General features: G+C 36.6%; 1 protein-coding gene across 1 annotated transcript in view; it reads left to right on the top strand.

The window, feature by feature from the left end:
* FREM2 (FRAS1 related extracellular matrix 2) overlaps positions 1 to 22181 on the top strand; it is a 117508-nt gene that overhangs the window by 66810 nt on the left and 28517 nt on the right. Inside the window, exons 3-7 of the mRNA XM_088522143.1 lie at positions 923 to 1069; positions 3457 to 3687; positions 6729 to 6854; positions 7738 to 7989; positions 20970 to 21119. Coding sequence (XP_088378269.1) covers positions 923 to 1069; positions 3457 to 3687; positions 6729 to 6854; positions 7738 to 7989; positions 20970 to 21119 — 906 coding nt within the window. The remainder of the gene's footprint in view (positions 1 to 922; positions 1070 to 3456; positions 3688 to 6728; positions 6855 to 7737; positions 7990 to 20969; positions 21120 to 22181) is intronic.

The following is a 22181-nucleotide window of genomic DNA, read 5'->3' as shown; positions in this document are numbered from 1 at the left end:
AATGCTCAGCAGCTCAATTAGTTTGAGGCACTCATGGTGCCATGAAGACAGGTTGTTGCAAGGAGAATGCTAAAAAGGGATCGTTTCTCTCCAAATCTCTTTACTGACACAGATGATCACGCTTGTGTGATTAACCCAACGGTTACAAGCATGTGAGCTTAGGAGGGCAGATGCCTTAGCTGTAAACTGTGACATGTATCAGGAAAGACTTAATCTTGCAGAAACCATTTCCTATTAAGTTTATGAAAGCTATGTCATAAATGTGTTATATCATGCAAAGTTGATATATAATTTATAAACTAACAAGAAAAGGAGTTGATGGCTTTGGTGAACAAAATACTTGGTTTTAGAGTCAGGCCGTTTGGGTAAATGGGTTAATTTCATACATGGCAGGAATTAATTCTGTTTGCAGCTTTGAAAGAAAATCTCATAGAAAATTGCTTTTACAGACCAAAAGATGATAGATACCATCTCTGATCTTTCAGGATATTAAGGGCCTTCTTGTGCTTCAAGCAATCTAATAATATCTAGGAAGTTCCACATGTGGCCTTGTGGAACATGTCTTTTGGAAATACAAAGACAGTTGTGCAGAACCATGGATCAGCCTCAATTTTTGTAATTTTTTAGAAAAGGGATCCCAAATATGTTTTCACAAACTCATAGAAAACTAACATACTTTGGCCTAAATGCAACTGAGATAAAGTTCTAAGAGAAAATGTATTCCTATGGGTACCAAATACCAATACAAGAACTTTGAATACTAGTTACTACTTAGTTTTAAACCTTTGCCATGCTTGGATTTTAATGGCCAGTTAGGATGTGTATCTCATCTAGGATACAAGGTATGTTAATCTCAAAAGAAAAAAACAGTATTTGACAAAAAGGGAAAATAAATAAATTATTTTATCGTTTTGTTTTACAGGAGGCAATAAGCTGAAGAATCAACATTTTCGCCTAAACTGGGCTTGGATCTCCTTAGAAAAGGAATATTATTTAGTGAATGAAGACTCCAAATATCTGGATGTTGTTCTTAAACGAAGAGGTTACCTGGGAGAAACCTCTTTTATAAGTAAGTTCAGTTCTAGTCTTATCAGTCACTTCTATACTAGGCTGGCAAGCAAATTCTTGAAATGCATCAATGCAGCTATATCCTTTTACTGATGTATACCAAATAATTTGAATTAGTTACCTAGAACGTTGCTTCTCCTAAAATAACTTCATTAGTTAAGTTGAATCTTTAAAAATATTTAAATCATGTAAATAATATTTACTGAATATAATATAAAAATAATAAAAATGAATGCATAAAATTTATGATGTTAAAATGATGTTAAAATAAGAATAGTGCATCAAATTGTCCTTTTATAAATAAAAAAGTAAATCTTCAAAGTGTTCAGAAATCATGAACAGTCATGATGCAGTCATAGAAAATTTTCTTGCCAAGAGGGATTGTGAAAGGACTGAATATCCCCTTTGAAAACTGTGTGTATACAAACCCACACATCTAGAGCTCTAGCACACAGATTTATTAAAAGACCAGTACAAACCTTAACTAATATTATAAATAAAATGAAAAGTTTTAATGAGAAGCAGTGTTAATTCATTGCCTGTACAGTTTGGAATTATTTTATGAGCAGATACCTAGGTCTGGTACCAGTATTGTATATTTTTCACAGATCCTTTCTGGATTTTTTTTCTCTCTAATAAGAAAACATATGTATAGCAACTTGGTAGCAATCGTGATACTTTTTCTTTTTGGAATGCTGTTGTGAGCTGGTCTGATTAAGCAGTGACCAGCAAGTGCGCGAGCAGTAAGCTCATTTTCTTCAGTCAATGTTGGCAGCCAATTGAGGCTGATACAGGAGGTGTTGAAAGCTGCTTGCAGTGTCTGGAGACTGAAAAGGTGAAAAAAGATTGTGTTATCACATTCTGCAACCTTACACCTATCTCTGGCTTCTGGATCTGCTTCCATTCTGTTCCTTCTCCATCCATACTGTTGATGCATTTGGACCAGCAAAGATTATTCTTGAATAATTTCAGGTTAAAACTCCTGGTGGGCTCATACTGCTTAGAAAAAGCTCTCAGTTTGAGGCTGATTTTAGGCAAGTATGTAAGCATTTACCTGACGTGAAGCATAGACTCTTCCTTAGAAATGGGGCTTCTGTTATAGGCTCTTTGTGAATTACAATTTCAGTTTCAAGTACTGAGATATAGTTGGGCCACCTAGCTAGTTAGGAAATTTACAGGAACTAGGTATTAATTAAATGAATCTAACTTGAAAGACTCTGTTTTGAACAGTTAGTTAACTTTGATAATGTTTGTATGAAATAAAGTAAAAGAATGATAGAGATAAGGAAAAAAGTTAAGGATGTGTGGTTTAAATTAATTACTGATATTGGTTAACAAAAACTGATATGACTTCTGACTTTCAAAAAATAGTGTTTACATTTTTTTTTTCTGAATTCAGCAGACTTGAACTCCAAAAAGAGAACTGACAAACAAGGGTAACAAATTTGAATAATTTGTCTTTGGTTGACGACCTTAGTCATGCAAAATGGATAGGACAAGAGAAAATAGCCTCAAGTTGCACCAGGAGAGGTTCAGGTCAGATATTAGGAAAAATTTCTACACAGAAAGAGTCGTCAAGGATGAGAACACGCTGCCCAAGGAAGTGGTGGAGTCACCATCCCTGGCAGTGTTCAAGAAACGTGTAGATGAGGCATTAGGGACATGGTGTAGTAGGCATGGTGTCGTGGTGGGTTTGCTGTTGGACTTGATGATCCTGAACATCTTTTCCAACAATAATGATTCTACAAAAAGAACATAGAAGATATTGAGTAAGATACTTACTAGCCTTTCTGATCCATACACAGGGCTGAGGGGCCTGAAGGGATATAGAGGTTAAATAAAAGATTGGTATGATGAAGGAGGAGAGCAAGCAGGAAGTGAGAAAGGCAAATTTGTAGGGAGAGGTGGTAACTTTTAGTATATTAAATGGTACAGTTGGAAGAAGTGGAGAAGGGATGAGGTAAGTTTTTGAATTCTTCTGAGAACCTTTGACATTTGGGTGGTGCTGTGGCATTGGAACAGAAGCCAGATGCATGAGTTGGAGACAGTTCTAAAGGACTGATTTGCACAAAGGACTTTCAGACAGCCTTGAACCAGGGGAGAAATGTCAATTAAAAGCTGTTTTAGAAAAGTAAACTTGCCAGTCAGCTCAGAGAATGGAGAGCTTTTCTAGCATTTTGCCTTTAGTTAAAATAATTTGTCTGTTTTCATCTTTATTTGTGACACTCGTATAGAATTGATCAAGAGGAACACGGTTAGCTTGAGCAGTCTTAAGTTGGGAAAATTGTATTTTTCTAAGTTTTCTTTCTTTAAAAAAAAAGCTTTTTGAAGTAATGAGAGGAAAATACAACTGATGTTTTTAATTATCTAAATTTCTGTTTTTGGCAGGTATTAGTACTAAAGATGGTACTGCCAAGAAAGATAGAGACTTCAGAGGAAAAGCCCAGAAACAGGTGCAGTTTAATCCTGGCCAAACTTTAGCTACGTGGCGAGTACGGATTTTAAGTGACGGTGAACATGAACAGTCAGAGTCCTTTCAAATTGTTCTTTCTGAGCCTGTAATGGCAGTCCTTGAGTTCCCTGATGTGGCCACTGTGGAGATTATTGATCCAGGAGATGGTAAGAACCTTTTCAGTAATGTATTGTTAATGTATGCATATACCAAAGGAATTAAAGAGTCAACAGTGAAACTGCTGTTTCCAGCTCCAAAACCATCCAGTATGCTTGCAAACATAGAGCATATCAACATAGATGACAGGAGGCTACTTAATTTACTCTTCTATGATAATTCATGTGAGAGAGAGTGGTACAGGAAAGAAGGCTAATTGACCGCAAATCACTTCAGGTGCAGATGCAGACTAGTTGTGTCAGTTAGGCCTTAATATCAAGCTGAGAATCTGCCAAAGCAGAGTTCAATGGACCAAGCACACCTCCAGGCTAGGGACAGTAGACGAGATCAAGACATGAGTTTCTACAGCTATGTGGTACTTTATTACATTATGAGCACTTACTGTATTTCTAGTGGAACAAGGTCTTTGCACCACATTATTTCACTGAGTGCATGGCTGCTGTCTCCCACAAGCTGCCTTTGACAGCTGAGGAGAGGAGCTACATACACCAAATATTTTTTGCAGGTGATGAACAGGCAGAGATACTGTCCTACATAACTGCTCTCCCACCTCCCAATACACAGGCTTAAAAATAAGTGATACCTACAAAATTAGCCTCAGTTTTCTGGCTGCCCTCTTCCCAGCAATCTGCAACAGTTACTATGGCCCTTGCCATAGTATAGGAAGAGAAAAGGCAGGAAGTGTGCATGTCCAAATAGTTTTCATTCAGAATAACATTTAACAGCTGAGGTGTCAAGCAGATATAAAATGACAGTTAAATGTAGGTGAAGAATGAACTGATAACAAAAAAGAAAAAAAAAAAAGTGCTCTGGTTGCAATCCGTTGGCTTTGCTTTTCAGCTGCAGCCAGACACTTGAACCTGTGGGTCATGATCACACAAAAACATCATTAAGGAATCCTGCAGGAGATAGAAGACCGTAGCAGCTTGTTCTATATAGTCTTTTCTAGTTAACATCTGAAGAGAACTGAGCAGGAGAACTGTCAGATTTTTTTTTAGTACCAATACAAGTTAAATCAAAGGTTATCTGACAGTCATATTTAGTCACTGAGACAAGGCGTGCTGAAAATGAAATGTAGAATGTGTGAGACAGAAATGGCTTGAAAATATATCAGATCTATTTATATATATCTCTATGTATTTATAATACCTTTGATCCATGAAAAGAAGAAAAACTGGGATAGTCTGGGGTTTCCTAATGCCAGCAATAAATTTGCCTATTTCATGGATCGAGATAAAATATTTATAGTTCCAGAAAACTTGCAGTAATCTATTTGCAGTAGTTTTATAAACAAACTAGTAAATTACATAGGAAAAATCAAGTGCATAATCAAGTAATATCTACCAGGAAATTATAAATAGCCCTTTGAGGGAAAGGATTTGGTTTCTCAATGATCTTTTACAAAGATGAATAAGCAAGTTCAGATGCTAACTGAATAGGAACTGTCAAGAGTTTTATCCTCTTTCCAATGAAGCTGACTTTTAAACTCACTGATTTGAGTAGTGCAGTCCTAGTACCAAAACATGGGAACCTGTACCAGCCCTTTGGTGCATAGGAAATTAATTAATGCTTTATGCCATAAAAAGATTTCACAAGGATGTATTTTTATATGCCAGCTGAGAAGAATGGAGATTAAGCCTTGATTTTTAAATCAGTGGTATAGATTGTTCTTCTCTTATTCTTTATGTTAGTCATAAGGTCTGTTAAACTTATGGAATGTGATTTTATTCCTAATTGAATAATTATGATAGAAACAGGAAGCACAGAACAAATCTCATTTCTGTATTTATTCGAAAGATAAAGTCAACTTAACTGTAAAGGGAAAAATAAAAGGACAAGTGAATTCTTTAATGTTACCCTCTGCTTTTAACTTAAAACAAGAAGATCAAGTTTATTTGTTTTTTTTTGTATTGATTTTTTGACTTCCTGAAATAGTAGAAATGTGTAGATCTTATCATACCTGAATTACAGCATTTTTAAGGCAGGATTTTGACATTCAGTCATGCTAGTAGTATCTTCCACTTTGAGAAATAAAACCTGGAATATCCCTTCAGAGAGATCACAATTTTTTTTCAGAAAAATTGTTTGCAAATTACTCTGAAATAATTAAATATTTTCTGCAGTCAGTAAATGCTGTTTGGTGTGATATTTTGCAGAATTACATTGAGTATTAAAGCAGACTTAATTAGATTGCAGTTGTGCTATTAGAATTGTAAATGTGCTCCCTATATAACTGTTCTTTGTTCCTGAGATTTTAAGGAATCAAGAACAAAATGGATCCTGAATGCCAGCGACATGATAAAGCATAGTCATCTGCTTGTATGAGTATAAAATAATGAGTTGAAAAATAGGATCCTGAAAATTAGTATCTGGCATTCTTGGGCCTGATTTTTAGGAGACAATTAATCTGCAGGCTCCACTGACTGGATAGATCTGCAGATGTGGCTAGATCTGAGTAAAATAGAAGTGTAAACACTTAGCCAACTGAAGTCAGAAAGCCGAGTCAGGATTTGAATCTCATCCTTATCATCATCCTCAATGCTGTACCAACACATTCCCTCAAAATAAGAAGCAAGTGCTACATCTGTCTTTATAAGTATCCTCAGTACCAAATGATTGCCATGGTTGTCAGCATGTAGTAAGTTAGAGATTAACTGTACCACTGCCTGTGTGTGATAAATTTTGTGATTAATAGCTCATGAAATAACATGGAAATAATCATAGGCTAACCCTGGTGAATCAGTCTTCCAAACATTTCTTGCCTGATTGACCCTAACTAAGTAAATTAATAACATAAAGGACTACTTTGTAAGAAGTTGTGAGATCAGACCTCATGATCTGGCATTATTTTTATTTCTGAGTCAAAAAGACTGTTTCTCTCACCCTCCAACTTTTTATTAATGTTAACTCTATTACTGATACATTCAAGTTATTTGTTGCATTTAACATATTTTAAGATGCTTCTAGCTATTTCACTTGTGTCTTTCTGAGGCCATAGCACAGCATAAACAAATGTGTCTGATCTCTGCAGAATCAACTGTCTTTATTCCTCAAGCCACCTATACCATTGAAGAAGTTGTTGGTGAATTGTTTATACCAGTCAGAAGAAGTGGAGATGTGAGCCAGGAACTGATGGTTATCTGCTACACACAACAAGGTAGTAGAATCAAAAACAGGAAAAAAAAAAGTGAAAATGGAATGAATTGTTCCATCTATTGCATAATGTTTATACATCTGATAATGATTTTTTTTTTATCTAAAGATCTTCAGTTTCAGTTCCATATATAATCATCTTCACAATCTGCCGTAAAATCTTATTCAATACAGCCAAAAGTTATCAGGTTCCAAATTGCTGCTTCTTGCTAGGAGGTGATATCATCTATGTTCTTTATCATTTTTCAGTACTTTTGTATACACCTTCTACTATCTGAAAGTAATTTAATTTGAAAACACTGCAGTTGTTGCCCATGGTAGCCTGTATCTGTTTCTATCTTTAAAAAAAATGGTTATAGAATAATACTACTTAATATCTATCATTTTCCTTCCTCTCCCCACCAGTCTTCCATTAATTACACCCATATGGAATTTTTCTAACCACATATGTTGTATGCTGTTCTCTCATTACTTTGCATTTGTATAAATAAGCAACATTTTTGATGAGGTGATCTTGAATTAAAATAATTTCTTTTTATCAAATTGTATCTAGATATAATTAATTTCTTGTCCACTAGCAACCTCCACTGATAAAATACACTGAAGAAGTTAATTTGTAGGCCTTTGTCAGTGTATGTCTCCTGTGATAAACTATAAAATTCCTTCCAGATGAAATGCTGCAGATGAAATTGAGGAGTCATATGTCTTCTGTAGACATTTTATACAGTAGAACTAGTTTTCCAGAGAGTTCAGAAATGTAGCCTGGTCAGAGATCTCAGCCCATCTTATCAAATAAATTTAAAAGATAATGAAAATAAAATTCATCCTCTGTGAGGAGATCATTATAATTGCTCTGTCTATGATGACTGTTACCTTTTATGCCACAGGAACTGCATCTGGCACTGCCCCAAGCTCTGTACTGTCTTACTCTGACTATATATCCAGACCTGAGGATCACAACAGCGTTCTACGTTTTGACAAAGATGAACGAGAAAAAATGTGTCGTATAGTCATCATAGATGATTCCTTGTATGAAGAGGCTGAAACCTTTGATGTTTTGCTAAGCATGCCAATGGGTGGAAGAATTGGTGCAGAATTCCCAGGAACTCGGGTTACCATTCTACCTGACAAGGACGATGGTAAGGCTTTTTGTAACAAGGTGATATTCCCAGTGCAAGGCAGAAGCTCCAAGCATAATCACACTAAAACTGCCATGTAGAAGTTGATTTCTGTATTTCCCTGGTAGTAAACATCAAAAGATAGGAAAATATTGTTAGAAAACTATGTGATTTTTTTAAGTATATAGTATAGACAGTTTAAAATTTGAGCAAGTAACATGAGCAAATTGGGAGTTAGGGAATGTATCTTTTCATTCTACCATAGTTAACAGGTGTAATCCAAAATGTCATGCTCCGTGGGAATCCTTCTATGTAAGATTTTGAGACTGTGTCCACAACATGTTCAGGTTCGTTGATCACTGTTCTCTCAGTGGTCAGCCAAGAGCTAATGATGGACCAGAAACTATGGAGCAGTTGCTAAGTGGAAGACTATGTTCGTTCTCATTTGATGTTGCGTTTGCAAGTATCCGGGTGTGGTTTCTATGTCCTTCTAATAAATCAAGTAATCGAAAGATTGGAATGCTTTAGAAATCCCCATCAGGGAGGGATTGTTAACAAAATTTTGTCCTTTTTAAATGTTATTACTTTGAAAAAAAAATCTAGCAATGAATTAGGAGTTTGTAACCGAGGAAGAGTAGGACGAGTGCAAAATATATTACCATTTGCTTTGAAAAGTACATATCATCACCATTACAGCCTCAAGGCTCTTCTTCATTTCTGCTAGCACTGATGGAGTAAAACTGTTTCAAGGAGTGTCAGCAAAAAGGTATCCTGGTGCAGTTGCCTTCATTTATGCATGGAGCTGGTGGAAGTCGGAGGCTAATCCTTCGACTATAAAATGAGGGAAAGGCATGATGAGCTTTTATTCCCCTCCATGAGGCTTTAAACCACTGACTGTGAAGCTGTCGTATTTCCGGAGGACTGACATGGGGAATTACATAGTATGGCACTCTTTGGAAGTCTAACGCCAAGATAGACTGTTATTATGAATACACAGTGATTTCTCCCTAATTAAGGATATGAAAAAGTAGCTTTTAGAGGCTGGAAGTTGGCACCCATGTAATTGCATCATAAATACTTGGTCTACCTGAAGGGTAATTCCTGCGACAGAGGTGACTGTGTTTTCTCTGTGAACATTTGAGTAAGCGGATAGAGAATTAATGAGGTGCAGCAATTTGAAACACTGCTTCTTGTAAAGTTAAAGAAAATGTTTCAAAATATAAATGCCACGTTTATGTGACTTTGTTGTCATGTTTATCCCAGCAGTTTTCATATAATAACTTGATTTTTGAATAATTTTGTTGAATTCATAAACTTCACAATTTTCACATCACAGAGCATAAAATATCAAGAGGGTATTATGGACATATAAAATATGCCCATGAGTAAGCTGTTTGCCCAGATTTGAAGATGTCCTTCCCATTTAAAAATATATTGAAAGTTTCATGGATTGGTAGGAGATTTTTTCCGCAAGAGGCTGTGAAAAATAATAGAGTTGTGATCAGGGCATCTCCCATCTTAACGCAGACCTTACTGTCAGTGACAGAACAGTTTTAGATACTGCTTTATCATCTAGATTAAAATGTTATTACTCCTAGGTTTCCACACTCATTTTAATGGTAACCCAGACTGACTTTGAATAAGAAATGATAACAATTAATGAATCAGAACATAGTACATTTTACTGAATTCTATAGTCCCTGTTAGTCTCTTTATTCCATATTTATTGCTGTATTCTTCTTATTATTTCTTCGTTTAAATTCATTTTCTACTTAGAAAAGTTTATTTGGACAAATATGCCACCATGTCATTAAACTGTGATTTCTGCAAACACTGTGACTGAATTAGCATCATGTATCACCTTCTTCAGGCACCAAGATGCAATCAGCAAAGGTCAAAGTTTAATAACACTGCATCAGGTGTTTCCTATGGAAGCCGTCAGCATTATCAATCAGCATCACATTAGTTCCACTAGCACTGGATGCAATTTAATTAGGAAACATTCACCTTTGATACCTATCATCGAAGTCTTTCTCCTTTTATTTCTAGCAAAGGCCCCTAGGGTCAACTACTATAGCTGAGTTGCTATGTAATCATCACAGTAAACAGAAAATAAGAGAGGTACTCAACTTGCTAGGGGAACCAAAGTATGTTAAAGAAATTCCAAGGAACAGAATGCTTTAATTAGGACTTACACAGTTGTGCTGTGCTGACAAATAAAGCTTTGAAAAAAAGAAATCATAGTATGTAGAACAAGCCCAGGTATATTTAGAAACTGAGAAAGGTAATTTTAAAATCCACAAGAGAGCTTTCCTTTATAGTAATATATTTTTAATGTAACTATTCAGTAAGAGATTTGATAGTGGGTATATAAAGTAATTTTAGGTTTTGGAATAAGGAATAAGTAACTTTAGGTTTTGGAACAAGGCTTAATTCAGTGAAGTAGAAAGATACAATTGTTTAAGGAGAAAATCTAAAGAAATAAATACTGAAAGAATGATTCAGAAGGTACTTAGATGCTCAAAATAAATTCCAAAAACAAACAAGCCTGACCATTGTCTATACAAATACGACTTGTGCTAATGCATCTACCCAGAACTGACAGATTGAGCTCCTCGTCTTCATGCCTCTCAAGGGTTTAGGGAGTGAATAGAAATCCCTAAACAGGATTCAGTTTAGGTCTGTTGATGAGATCAAGATGTGCCTATCCCACATAGAGAGTACAGAGCTCACCATAAAGCTCATTTGGGGAAGGCAATTAATAGATTAATATTATGCATCCAGGAAAAGGGAGATGACGATGCTGTGCACTTTTCATTCATGTTGGAGTGAGGAGTCCTAGGATTTAGTCTCAGAACCTGAAAATCATCAATCTGCAATCTTCTATAGTAATGCCTTAGTCCCCAGGCACTTGGCTAAGCAAGACCAGGCTGGAAGCTCTCTGTTTTTCTTACTGCAGCTGTGACTCTGATGGCATTTCACATAACTGAAGAAAAAAATCAGACTAAATTCTGTTGCTAGTGTTCATTTTGGAGCCTGTGATTTGGTTCTGACATGTAGTAGTGCTGAGACACTGTGTACAACAAGTCTGATACAAATACATGAGTAGTCCCTACAGAGAGTCCTGCAGCGATAGCTCTGCATTCTACCAGTCAAAAACCTTGATTGCTGTGCTACTGATTTGCACTCTTTCTTGCTTGTTTTGTTGTGTGTATTCAGTGCAAATTTAAAACTGTTAGTTTGTAATCACATTCAGAAGTCATAAGAGACGCGATGTGATGAATGCAGGATTGGAAGTTTGCAGATGAGAGGTGAATGTTTACATTTATTTTGTGTGTATCAAGTTTTTGTGAGCCACTATCTCCCCAAGTGATTTTAATTCCATGCTCTTAGTATCTAGTGTTGCCATGAAAGCACACTGCCTTACTGCAGGGCTGGCAAATATTCTTCTTGCCTTAGAGGAATTGTTGAAGCCTCATGCTGTTCACAGCAGGAAGTACATTAAATACATTTGTTCCACTTCATTCATATTAGATAGGCAAGCAGCCATTCAGACTTCTGCATCCCCTCCTTGCTTCTGAAATTTTAACATCAAAGCTGGGAAGGCAAGAGACTCAGGTTTACACTGGAGGTTTTTTACCTTATTCTTTATATTTCCTCAGCAGAATACATCACTCACATCCTTTTACAGATAATTAAACTATGTGATCATATGATCTGGTCATGCTAATTCAGAAAAGCAGTGTTAGAGGTCAAATGGAACAAATGAATTCTTGAGTCTTCTCAGGATTTCTTCAAAACACTTCCTATCACTCACCCTGCAGATAAGTGAACTGTGGAAATCCTTAGGCCATGTTGCAGAAATCAGTAGCCACTAGAATTTGTCCAACTTGCTTGGAGTAGTAAAGGGTGCCATATGGACATTTTCTGTCAATAGCCTGAAAGGATGCAGAAAATCAGCAGTGCAATGCTAGATTGTAAATACATGCTTTACATTAAACCTCCCAATAGGCAAACAGAATTAACGAACTTTCAGTGGGCACATTGAGCCAAATTTTGAGCTGCTGATAATTAAATATTCTGTTAGTAGGATGGTTCATGAGAAGAACATCCTTGTCTCACAAGGCTACCTGGCATCTCTTTTATTCTACTGCCTCTGGGAAAGGTGATCCAACATGACCTTTCCTTTTTGAGATTGGGTGCGCCACAACTTTAAACTGAATGGGTGATTGGTTGATCTTGACAGCTGAATTCGTATCTGCTAGTCTATTTGTCCAATTTTAATTATAACCCAAACCATCTAGGCAAAGCATGTCCAATGTTATATCAGAGACTACAATCAAAATTTCGCCAAATACCCTTCACCCTTTTCTGGAAAGAATCAAAACAAACTAGCCATTCTTTCATCCTCTGTATAGACATTGTATTTCTCCCTTTTCCACTTTTACAAATTGCTGTGATTCTCATTGTTCCAGCACTTATAACTCTGTATAGCTTTTAACATTTTATTTGTCCTGTTTTTAGGTAAAATCTGCACATGACCCCTCCCCTTTCCCCAGTCTGTGGCAGGTGGCCACAGGGGGAAAAAGTGGATGATGGTCATTTTATGGCACATTCCTAGTTTTCTTTATTTTTTCTTACTATTGTCAGTTCAACAGAATAAAAAATGTTCGGTTTATAATGATAACCTTAAAAATTTTGGAAAGTCCCTGTTTGCTGTCTGTCACAGAAATAAATTGATGTCAGATCTTATGGTAGGACATTCTGTAGGGACAACCAGATGCATTTATGATTTGAGTTTCTATTATCCATTACTGTCAGTTATATATGTGTATACATGTACACACACACTATATACGTATAAACTACAAGTGTTAGATCAATCTCATCTTCACTTTAGCCACTTAACAGTTAGGCATGTAGTCTAATCTTACAATCTCCCTTGATATTGAAGGGAAGAGAGAGTATGACCTCTAAACAGTGCTTTATCACATCTATTTCATATGACTCCTTTAAGATAGATGACTCAGCTGCTGAAATGGCATGTCAGAAGCCTTAACTATTGCAAATTCTTAAATTATCTGATTATATCAGTTTTATGTGCATTATAGTACTCTTTTCAGAAGGGTATTTAAGTATGGAGAACCAGTTCTGAGTTTTTTACTCAAAGCGCATAAAAATAGTTAATAAGCAGAAGATAAGAAATTACAGGAACTGTAGAGAATTAGTATTTCCTGTTAAATCTAGAATAATTTAAGTGAGATTGTACTTTTATATGTACTGATGTCATTTGCCAGAGGCTACCATTAGCCTCATATGAGAGGCTAAGTGGGTTGTGAGAGTTCACTGAAGAGAACATTGAAAACATTGAAAATGCACAGTCATTCAAAATTAAGAATGTTCTTATCTGTCTTGTTTTACAGGAGCTTTTATTTTTGTGGCTTTGATCTTTGTATAATAGTTCTTGTTTTTATTAATAATGTTTGAAAATGAATGCCTTGCAAACAGCTCTAATTGTTCTTAGTTGCTTATGACTGTTGGGAATGGGTCTAGTGATGTAGTTCTTTCAAGTCTTTGCTGTGTTTAAAGTTTGGTAACTCTAGGATGAATTGGTGCATTCAGTTTTCTTCATGTTTTTTTCCATATCGTTTTGCTTCTCCTGAAGCTGCTTATATTGAGATTTTGCCGTTTTGCTGATCACCCTTTGAGGCCTCAAAGCATTCTTGAAATAAGAAAGTAACCAGTGCACCTCAATGGTGCTTTAATGGGTTAGTTCTCTTTTAGAACGTGTAAATCCTCAAAAGTTATTATCTCATATTACTGTCTGACAGGTAGTACTATACACTACTTTCTCCTCCCTCCAACCAGAAGAGGGGTCAGAAGTCTAAAGGAGAGAGCTCAAGAACTTTTAAAATTCAGCAGAATGTATTTCCTCTCCTTCCATTTCTGCTTTGCTGAAATAATAAGGGTATTAAGGGTAATAACTCAGGGTATTTATTCCATGTCCATTTCTGTTTTTCTGCTGAGAAGGTTAGCTCCTCAAGGTTATGAACAGTGTGGAAGATCTCTTACATATTTTTCTTGCCAAACAGCAGTGGGATAACTGCATTCTCAGTGCATCTGGAGGGAAAATCCTATGGATTTTTTTCTCTGCCAGCAAGCTCAGTATAATAAGCATCATGACTGAATAGTAAATACGCAAAATTCTAAGACAAAATTGGCATATTGACTTTATCATACTGTCTTATAATGCAGTCAATCTAGAAAAAGCTCTGTATCCCTAAAAGCAGAAGAACAAATTTAATAATTATCCCATCCATAAGAATAGAACTGAATGAATTAACTAAATGTACCCAATGAAACCAAACACATTTGCTCTTTTAAGAGAAATGCTGTGTTAGATATTTTAAAAGAACAACAACTTGGATAAGATTCAGTTTTTTAATTCATTTGGTTAAAAAATAGTCTCAGAAAAGGCACAGTTCAGGCTTTATTTTGGTTGATAGAATATTAGTATGATGTTTTCCGCAATATATGATGGCTTTCACTGTATAGGAACCTTACCCATTTTTAGCAAGTACTCACTTTTACAAAAGTCAGAGAATTCTGGTTTTGCCATCAAATGTCCATGATTTTCTCCCCATCAGCTCTCATTTCCAACCAATAAAGCACAGGTATGTCATTCAAAAGGATTACTATTACTGCTTGCTATTCAGTAAAAATCTCAGCAGGAGAGAAAAGGTTCATCCCTAATGATCTTGGGCTTTACAATAGTGAAGATCATAGTTAAAATTTAGATGAGTGTTGTTACAAGATATTATAAAGAAAGCATTCACAGAATGAGCCATGGTGATTTTGTAGTTATGTTTCTTGATTTGATCAGCAGACTGATTACAGAATTAAAATAAAAGCAAAAAAACACATTTTACTAAGAAATGGTTACATACTACAGCTCTATGGAACCTTATTTATAAAATAGCACTCAGCTTCTCCTACCGCTGTTTGTACGAGTTCCAAATAGTTATCTTGTGTGTGAGTCACAGATGGAGCTCCTTGATGCTTGGCCTACTTGTGAGGTGCCTTGTGTGTGGTATCTTTAAACACTACTGCCAAACCATCTCATTTATCTACTTTCCTCTGTTTCATCAGTTTGTTGAGAATTTGCTGCTGATGCCATTTCCTGAACCACTTCTATAAAAACAATCTCATTCTTTTTTAAAATAGAATATTTAGAATATTCTGAATTGGTTTCGTGTACTGTGGGAGGTCTAGCCAAGAGGAAAGTACTACGTGAACGAGATAGTTGCTGCAGGCAAATCCATCACATTTGGGTGTATCTCCAAATTCCAAAGGGCTTATTTCTTCAGCTATTAGTCTTTATCTTTTTGTTCATATTGGTAAAGGAAATAATTCTCCGGATGCTTGCAGACATTCATGGTGATGTGCAGAAAAGGGACAGCAAGGAACATTTTCCTGAGACTCAGCTGTCTTTCCTGTCCCTGCTTCAGACATGACTCTATAGCCTATCTAATTATTACCAAACCATTATGAACTGCAACCTGATATGAAAGAAAATTAAAATTACCTCAGTTCTTCAGGCTGTGAAGTAGGCTGCAGGCTGTCCTCTGCAGCAAGATGGAACTGCCAAAAAAGAAGGAAGACTAGAGAAGCAAAGAGTGGGTAGAAGTACAGCTGTCTTAACTGCAGCTCTCCGAGTTAGGGCTCTAGTCTCCTTCCTCCTCTGCGCTGCTCTGCTCACCTTTGATTTTAACTGCTTCATGTGTCAGGGGGGTTAGATGTGGATTCCAGGCCTGCTGGGGCATTAAGGCAGTCTTGTGATGGCACTGTGTGTCAAAGAGATGAAGCATGGGTGCACTTCAACAAGGGATTTAAAATGTAAAGATCTGTACTGAAATGATATACAATATGAATTGTTTAAAAGTGAATATAACATATAAGTGAGTGTAACAGCTGTTTACAGCAGTTGTAGGTCTAGAATCACACTGTTACTCTACTGAAATAATGAGTTAAGCTGCATAGAATGAACGTACTGTTGTGATGAAGCAGACTAATAAGTGTATGCATTTGCCTCTGGCTTGCAAAATTCAGTACATTTTTCTTACAAACAGAACTGGATTTGGGAAAGATTGTGTTTTAAGTTTGTGCTTTTACATATTAAAGTATTACAGTACCCTTTAAAAATTATGTTATGATACAGAACAGAAATGGGTTGTTGACACAAATAGAAATGCAGGCATTATTTGCTTGAGATAGTACAGTCTCAAGTGTGACAATTTGGCTGTAACTAATGATTTTGATTCTAAGGTAAATTTCTTTTTTGATTGAAAAAGTTGTGACAACAGTGCTAAAGGTGAAAGCTGTTAACATTTACAAAGTACAAATTTGAAAAGTAACTTGATTTGACCACGTTAAATAAAAAGCTATTGGCATTTTCACAGAAGGTACCTTCTGCTGAATTGAGCTCTGACTGTAATCTTGACCCTGGCTCATATAGCACTTAATAAAAATAAATGACTTGGCAAATTAAATTTGCTGTGGTAATTGCTCGTTTGCTTGCATAGCTTCCAGTATGTATAGTCACAGAATGGTACTACCTCGTTTCCAATGTAAAAGTCATTTTTGATAATTTAATAATATAAACTTTTTGTAATGAACTGGATTTTGTCAGTTTTTCCTTTGTTCCTATTGACATGTATGGGAGATATTACAGTTTGATCTTTGCTACTATTAAGCAATTAAATGCACATATCTTCCCAAATATAATGGAACTCTTGTTCTTAACTAACCTATCTACAACCCACCTACTTATTCCATGTTCTGAAGAGTGGAGTCTCCTGTATTATATATGGACTGACTCCAACTCAGTCATTTAATTCTAGCTGAGATACTGAAATGCAAGTGAGCTTGGTGTAAGGATACATGTGCTGCCTGGGTACGAGCCAGGACAAGCCCGGAGGAAATCTGGCCATGACTGTGTTGTCATAACCAAGGTAATTAGCTGTATTAGCAATCAGGGCTCATTACTCTGGACTCAGTGTTGCACTAGCTTGTCTGGACTGTACCAGAACGAGCTGGTAAGCTTCCAGACCTTGCAGTTTTGCACCTTTTGTGTTACCACAACGGAATTATGCTAGCTTTGACAGCTCATCCTGTTCACATCGTAGCCTTGCTTGTACTATGCATGGAAGCGAGGGAGGAAAAAACATGGTCTAAACCCACACACATACACACACACTCATACACAGACACAAACATATATATATATGCACATATATGTTTGTGAAGATAGAGGTGCTTGTGTCTATGTGTATGTGTGTATGTATATATGTGTGTCTGTAAATATATATGTATTGCTGAAAACGTATATCACTGAAAATCACTTTCCCATTAAGACCTGCCCAGGGCCAGCACACTTCACTTAGATTGCAGGGGATTTAGGGTGGGAAGGAGAGTCTCTTTTAACGTCTGTCCTGACTATCCTGCCTTATCTACTGTTTGCACTGCTAGCTGGAACTAATGGTGACACCTTTTCTCTCCTACAAATGCCTTACTCTTTTAACATGTCTCTCTAAAGTAGTTTGTGAGGATACCATTTTAAAAACATAGGCCTCCGTGGAAAATAAATCTTTTTGTGCTGATTGATTTCCTGATATATGTTCAAAGATGGCACTTTTTCTAACAGCATGAGAAGTGTTTTTGTTTTCCTGTTTGAATACTGACTAGTGCAGAAGCTGATACACACTCTTAAGGAGGTAGGTGGAAAGGCAGAACAAAGATGTCATTTCTGTGCCAAGAAACCTGCAACTAGAGCTCCTTCCTTTTCTCCTGTGATTACTGTAGCTTCAACCAAAAACTCGTCACAAACTTCCTCTTATTTCTGAAAGAGGAATAATTAAATTTGCAGCAGTCTCTTTCCAGAGTGATTACTAGATTAAAGAGCTGCTGTAATTGAGCCCACAGCCATCGAGCAGTGTTTGCCAGCAGCACCTGAGAAGGACAAGGCTTCCCCTGTTTGTAACTTGGCTTCATTGCTGCCCCTGGGGAGCTTCTAGCATGGCTTGCACAAAATGAACTTGCAAAACATCAATAAGGATTTGTTTCCTAGGATGAGTGCAGAAGGTATCTTTTATTGAAGATACATGACTCCAGAAGTGTGAAAAACTCGTTCTGGAATACAAGGCCGCCTAACTTTGGGCTTAGGCAGTTCTGTGTTTGGCTGTGACTTGTGGGCAGGAACGAGCAGCGCATGGGGGTTCTTTTCCAGCAGGGGTAAAGCTGGCGTTAGGATATGTTACAAGAAACCAACAGCATTTTATGTCTTCCATCTAGTTTAAGGTAGGTCTAAGCTCCTTGTATAATCAGTGGGTAGAAGTGAATGCTTCCAGACCTCCTCAGATTTTATTCACTGCAGTAGGGAATCCATCTCACCTTTCATTATGTTATGCCAGTTATACTGGAAAACCTTTTGGAGTTGCCTCTACCTGTCTTTCGATTCCTGAGAGCAAGCTGGCTGTGCATGTGAGTACCTCTCACTGAAGTGCCTAGAGGTAGATGGAACTGAATGCAGGTTAGATTCCATTCATCAGTACAGAGAGACCAGGGTTATGAGAACAAGATTAAGCTTGGGAAAGTGTGCTAACCTTCAAATACAGTTGTTTAAAAGAAACATGTATTGGTTTTGATAATATTTTTATCTATCTTTAACTGTTAGCACATTCATAACTGGTTCTAGTAGGTATTATGTGTTTTAACTTCTAGAGGTTGGACGAGTCTTTGTCCACCTTGAGAATTTTAGAAGACCAATATATGTTTGAATCTGCACATTTCTTTGCAGATCTAATATTCAGTCCTGCAGTCCCCCCAAAAGTAGAACTCTCATCAAAGTTATGAGATGCATAATGTTATAAAGTTATGCGTAAAGATGCATAAAGTTATGTATGCACATTTTAATAAATGAATAAAATTTTTGAAGTGGAACTGAAAGCCTCTCCATCTACCAAAGACAGACATTTGGCAAATTTGTCTTTCATCCTGCCAAGGTTAAGACCTTGAGAATGCCCAAATCAGTATATGGATCTGCATTATTGTTCAGTAAATACATTCTGTTCAATCGGTTTTTTGGAAAATAGGATTTTAGTTTTAGTAGGTTAAGTAAGGAGTTAGCTGTTTTCACCGGTGTGGAATATTAAGAGGTTTTGGCTGCTTGTTTGTTTTTAATCATTTATTTTGTCAGTTGTGAAATATAGAAAAAAATCTTGAAACCAGAAGAAAAAAAATCTGTTTTACAAAACTTCAGCAGTAAGTCCTGTACGTATGCCAAATTCCAAAATACATAGGAACTGATGCCTTTTTCCGTCAGGTGAAGTTTTGTCTGAGTAGCAATTCAGTAACTATTTTATATTACTCCTGGCTAGTATTAAATAAAATCTTGTTTCACGATATTCAGTTTTCTACAAAAATAAATAAGCAGTCTAGCAGAGGGGAAATCATGGTTATACACTGTGTCATCAGGCAGATTGACCTCTAGTCATTCAGAAAAGCCATTTATTATGCAAACCTCTCCAAATCCTCTATAACACAGTTGCTTCATAATATTTGTTTTTACTCAGTTGTAGTCAGAAGCAGGTTCTTCAGTTCCAAAATAGTAAGTGTATTGTAACAGAAGTCATAGATTTTGCAGTATACGTATTATTTTAGCAGAATTGGACTGTATCATGAAGACATTGGGCCCAACTTGAATTTACCTTTAACAAAGCTTTGTATCTCCTCTTTCATGTAACCTATACCTCTTCTATATGCTAAGCATAGCTCTGTAGCACCATAAACTTTTGAAGTCATTTGAATTTGCCCATGCATTCTGGTGAAAGGGAAAAATTCACAGCACCACTGATAGAGCAGAGCTAATTCCTATGGTCTTTGGACCTAAACCTAGCTGACCGTATGCTCTGTGGTCTTTTCAAGCATGTTTTTGATATTTTAACATTATGACTATAATAGATTCATATCATGCAACTTAAGAAAAATCTAAAGAGAAGGAAAGAGGACGGTAGATAGCTACCTTGAGGAAGGTAGGTATCATTTCTACTGCACAGTGGGAAAACTGAGGCACTGCCAGTGGTCACATAGGTGTGTTTACATTTATGTCCAAAACAGGGAGGGAAAGGAGAGCAATGGGGAGCTCTTACACTCTCAGGCTATATCTAGGCTATGTGTTCAAGCGTTCTTTACTTTGCAAAATTGCCAAGGATAGAAAAGCTGAAAGGAGGGAGGAAAAAATAAGATAAAATTTTGTCTGTATGTGGAATATCACTTATCTTCCTTTGCTTTTTGCTCCTTTTTTTTTTCCTTATAAGCTGTTGGACTTTAATAATAAGATAAAAGACTGCTCACATTCCACTGAAATGAACTAAGATTGATTTTGTTTTAAAAGTTGGATGTAGGTAACTACAATTAAGTCTTTGCCCCTTTGGTTAGCTAGGAAAACCTTTGAAAAAGCAGCTCCAGTTATGTATCATGTTCCAGTCTGGTTTCAACAGCGGCAATCTGTGAGAACATTCTATTTAAGGTTTCATTATCTATGTTCACCTTTGTCTGTTTGCACTGAAGTGAAAAATGCAAGGAATTTTCTGCCTTGTGCATAGGACCCAGCTCAAATGAGTTTAATGAGATAACACACTTGTTTTTGCACACACACTCATACCTACTGACACACAAAGTTCAAAGTGCAGGAGGCAAGGAAAAGAGCATGATGCAGGTAAAACAACCACTGCCCAAAATAAGCCAACAAATCCTCAAAATGTAGCCTTGTGTTAAGTTGAGAATCATAAGTAAAAATTCTAACGCTTTTTTTTCTAAGTTTTATTTTACTCGCTGAAAAGAATGAAAGGCTTTCCACTCTCTAATGTGAATATTATGCTTTTTTTTTTTACTTCGAACATAAGATAAAGAACCATTAATGGACATTATTCCCCTTTCCCCAGAACCAACATTCTACTTTGGCGATGATGAATACTATGTTGATGAGAGCGCTGGCTATGTCGAGGTCCGTGTCTGGAGGACAGGAACTGATCTCTCTAAAGCTGCCTCTGTTACAGTGAGGTCTCGCAAATCTGAACCCGTAACTGCAGAGGGTAAGTTACTGTTTCACTCTAGTTTCATAACACACCTCCACCACAAATGCTAGGATATTTGATCACACTTGGATATAGGTTCAACAGCGTGAGATGGAATTCCTACACTTACGCTGAATATAAGCAGACAGGAGAGTTCATCTGCTCAGCTTATTTTCAGATAGGCCAAGTTGTGTACAACTTTATTGTTACAGCAGTGTCCTGGGAAATCTAAACATCTGCCTATAGCACATCATTCTACATTTGTATGCTTTATCTTGAAAAAGGAAACTTAGAGAGAAAGTACATGATGACTTAATTTTTGAACCTTTACAGGGCTTTTTATTATGTGTGTTCAAGTCTTTATGTCATCCTAACTCTTGAATTTATTTTATTTCTGTGGGGGGAAAAAAAAACAAAACAAACAAAAACAAAAAACAAGCACACTGTCATGCAATCGGAATCTCGATTTATTGTGCCAGGATTTTAGCCTGGCCCTGGAGCAGGGAACCAAACTTCACAGCTGACATGGCTCCCAGGCTCTAGTCTGTTGGTCACAGCCTGGAAGCTCTGATGTGCCTGTCACTTCCAAAAGCTGTGAAGCTGCTTCTCAGTCTTGATAAGTGCCCATCAAATGATGGCCTTGCTCTAACCAACTTTTGTCAAATTCACAGAATTCCAGAAAAAAATATTTAAATTTCTGTGAATCTTTATTCCCTCCAAAGATTTGTTTCCAACAGCTCTGCTGCTGCTTAATCTCCCTGAAAATGTACATTAAAACTCATTCTTCCACTGGAGACCCAGAACCTGTACAGATTTGATTCCTGGACACGGTGTTGTGTCCTAATCAATATATGTCCGTTTGCTTGCTTCTCATTGGTTTGTTTTAGGTTGGCTTGGTTTGCTTAAAAAACAAAGCAAAAACAAACAAACAAGCAAAAGCAAACCAAACCTAGATAAAACTGTCTTTAATGGCAGAACGCACTAAATCCCACCTGACAAGGTCAGGGAAGAATCTGATTCTTTTGGTTTCCATTCGTACTTGTTACACAATTCCTCTGAACAGTTAGCTCACTTTGTGCT

Source organism: Tinamus guttatus, unplaced genomic scaffold (assembly GCF_059628265.1).
Source record: "Tinamus guttatus ecotype Peru unplaced genomic scaffold, ASM5962826v1 Tinamus_guttatus_pri_ptg000150l, whole genome shotgun sequence".
In the NCBI taxonomy this organism is placed as follows: Eukaryota; Metazoa; Chordata; class Aves; order Tinamiformes; family Tinamidae; genus Tinamus; species Tinamus guttatus.
This window is presented reverse-complemented; position numbering and strand designations above follow the sequence as displayed.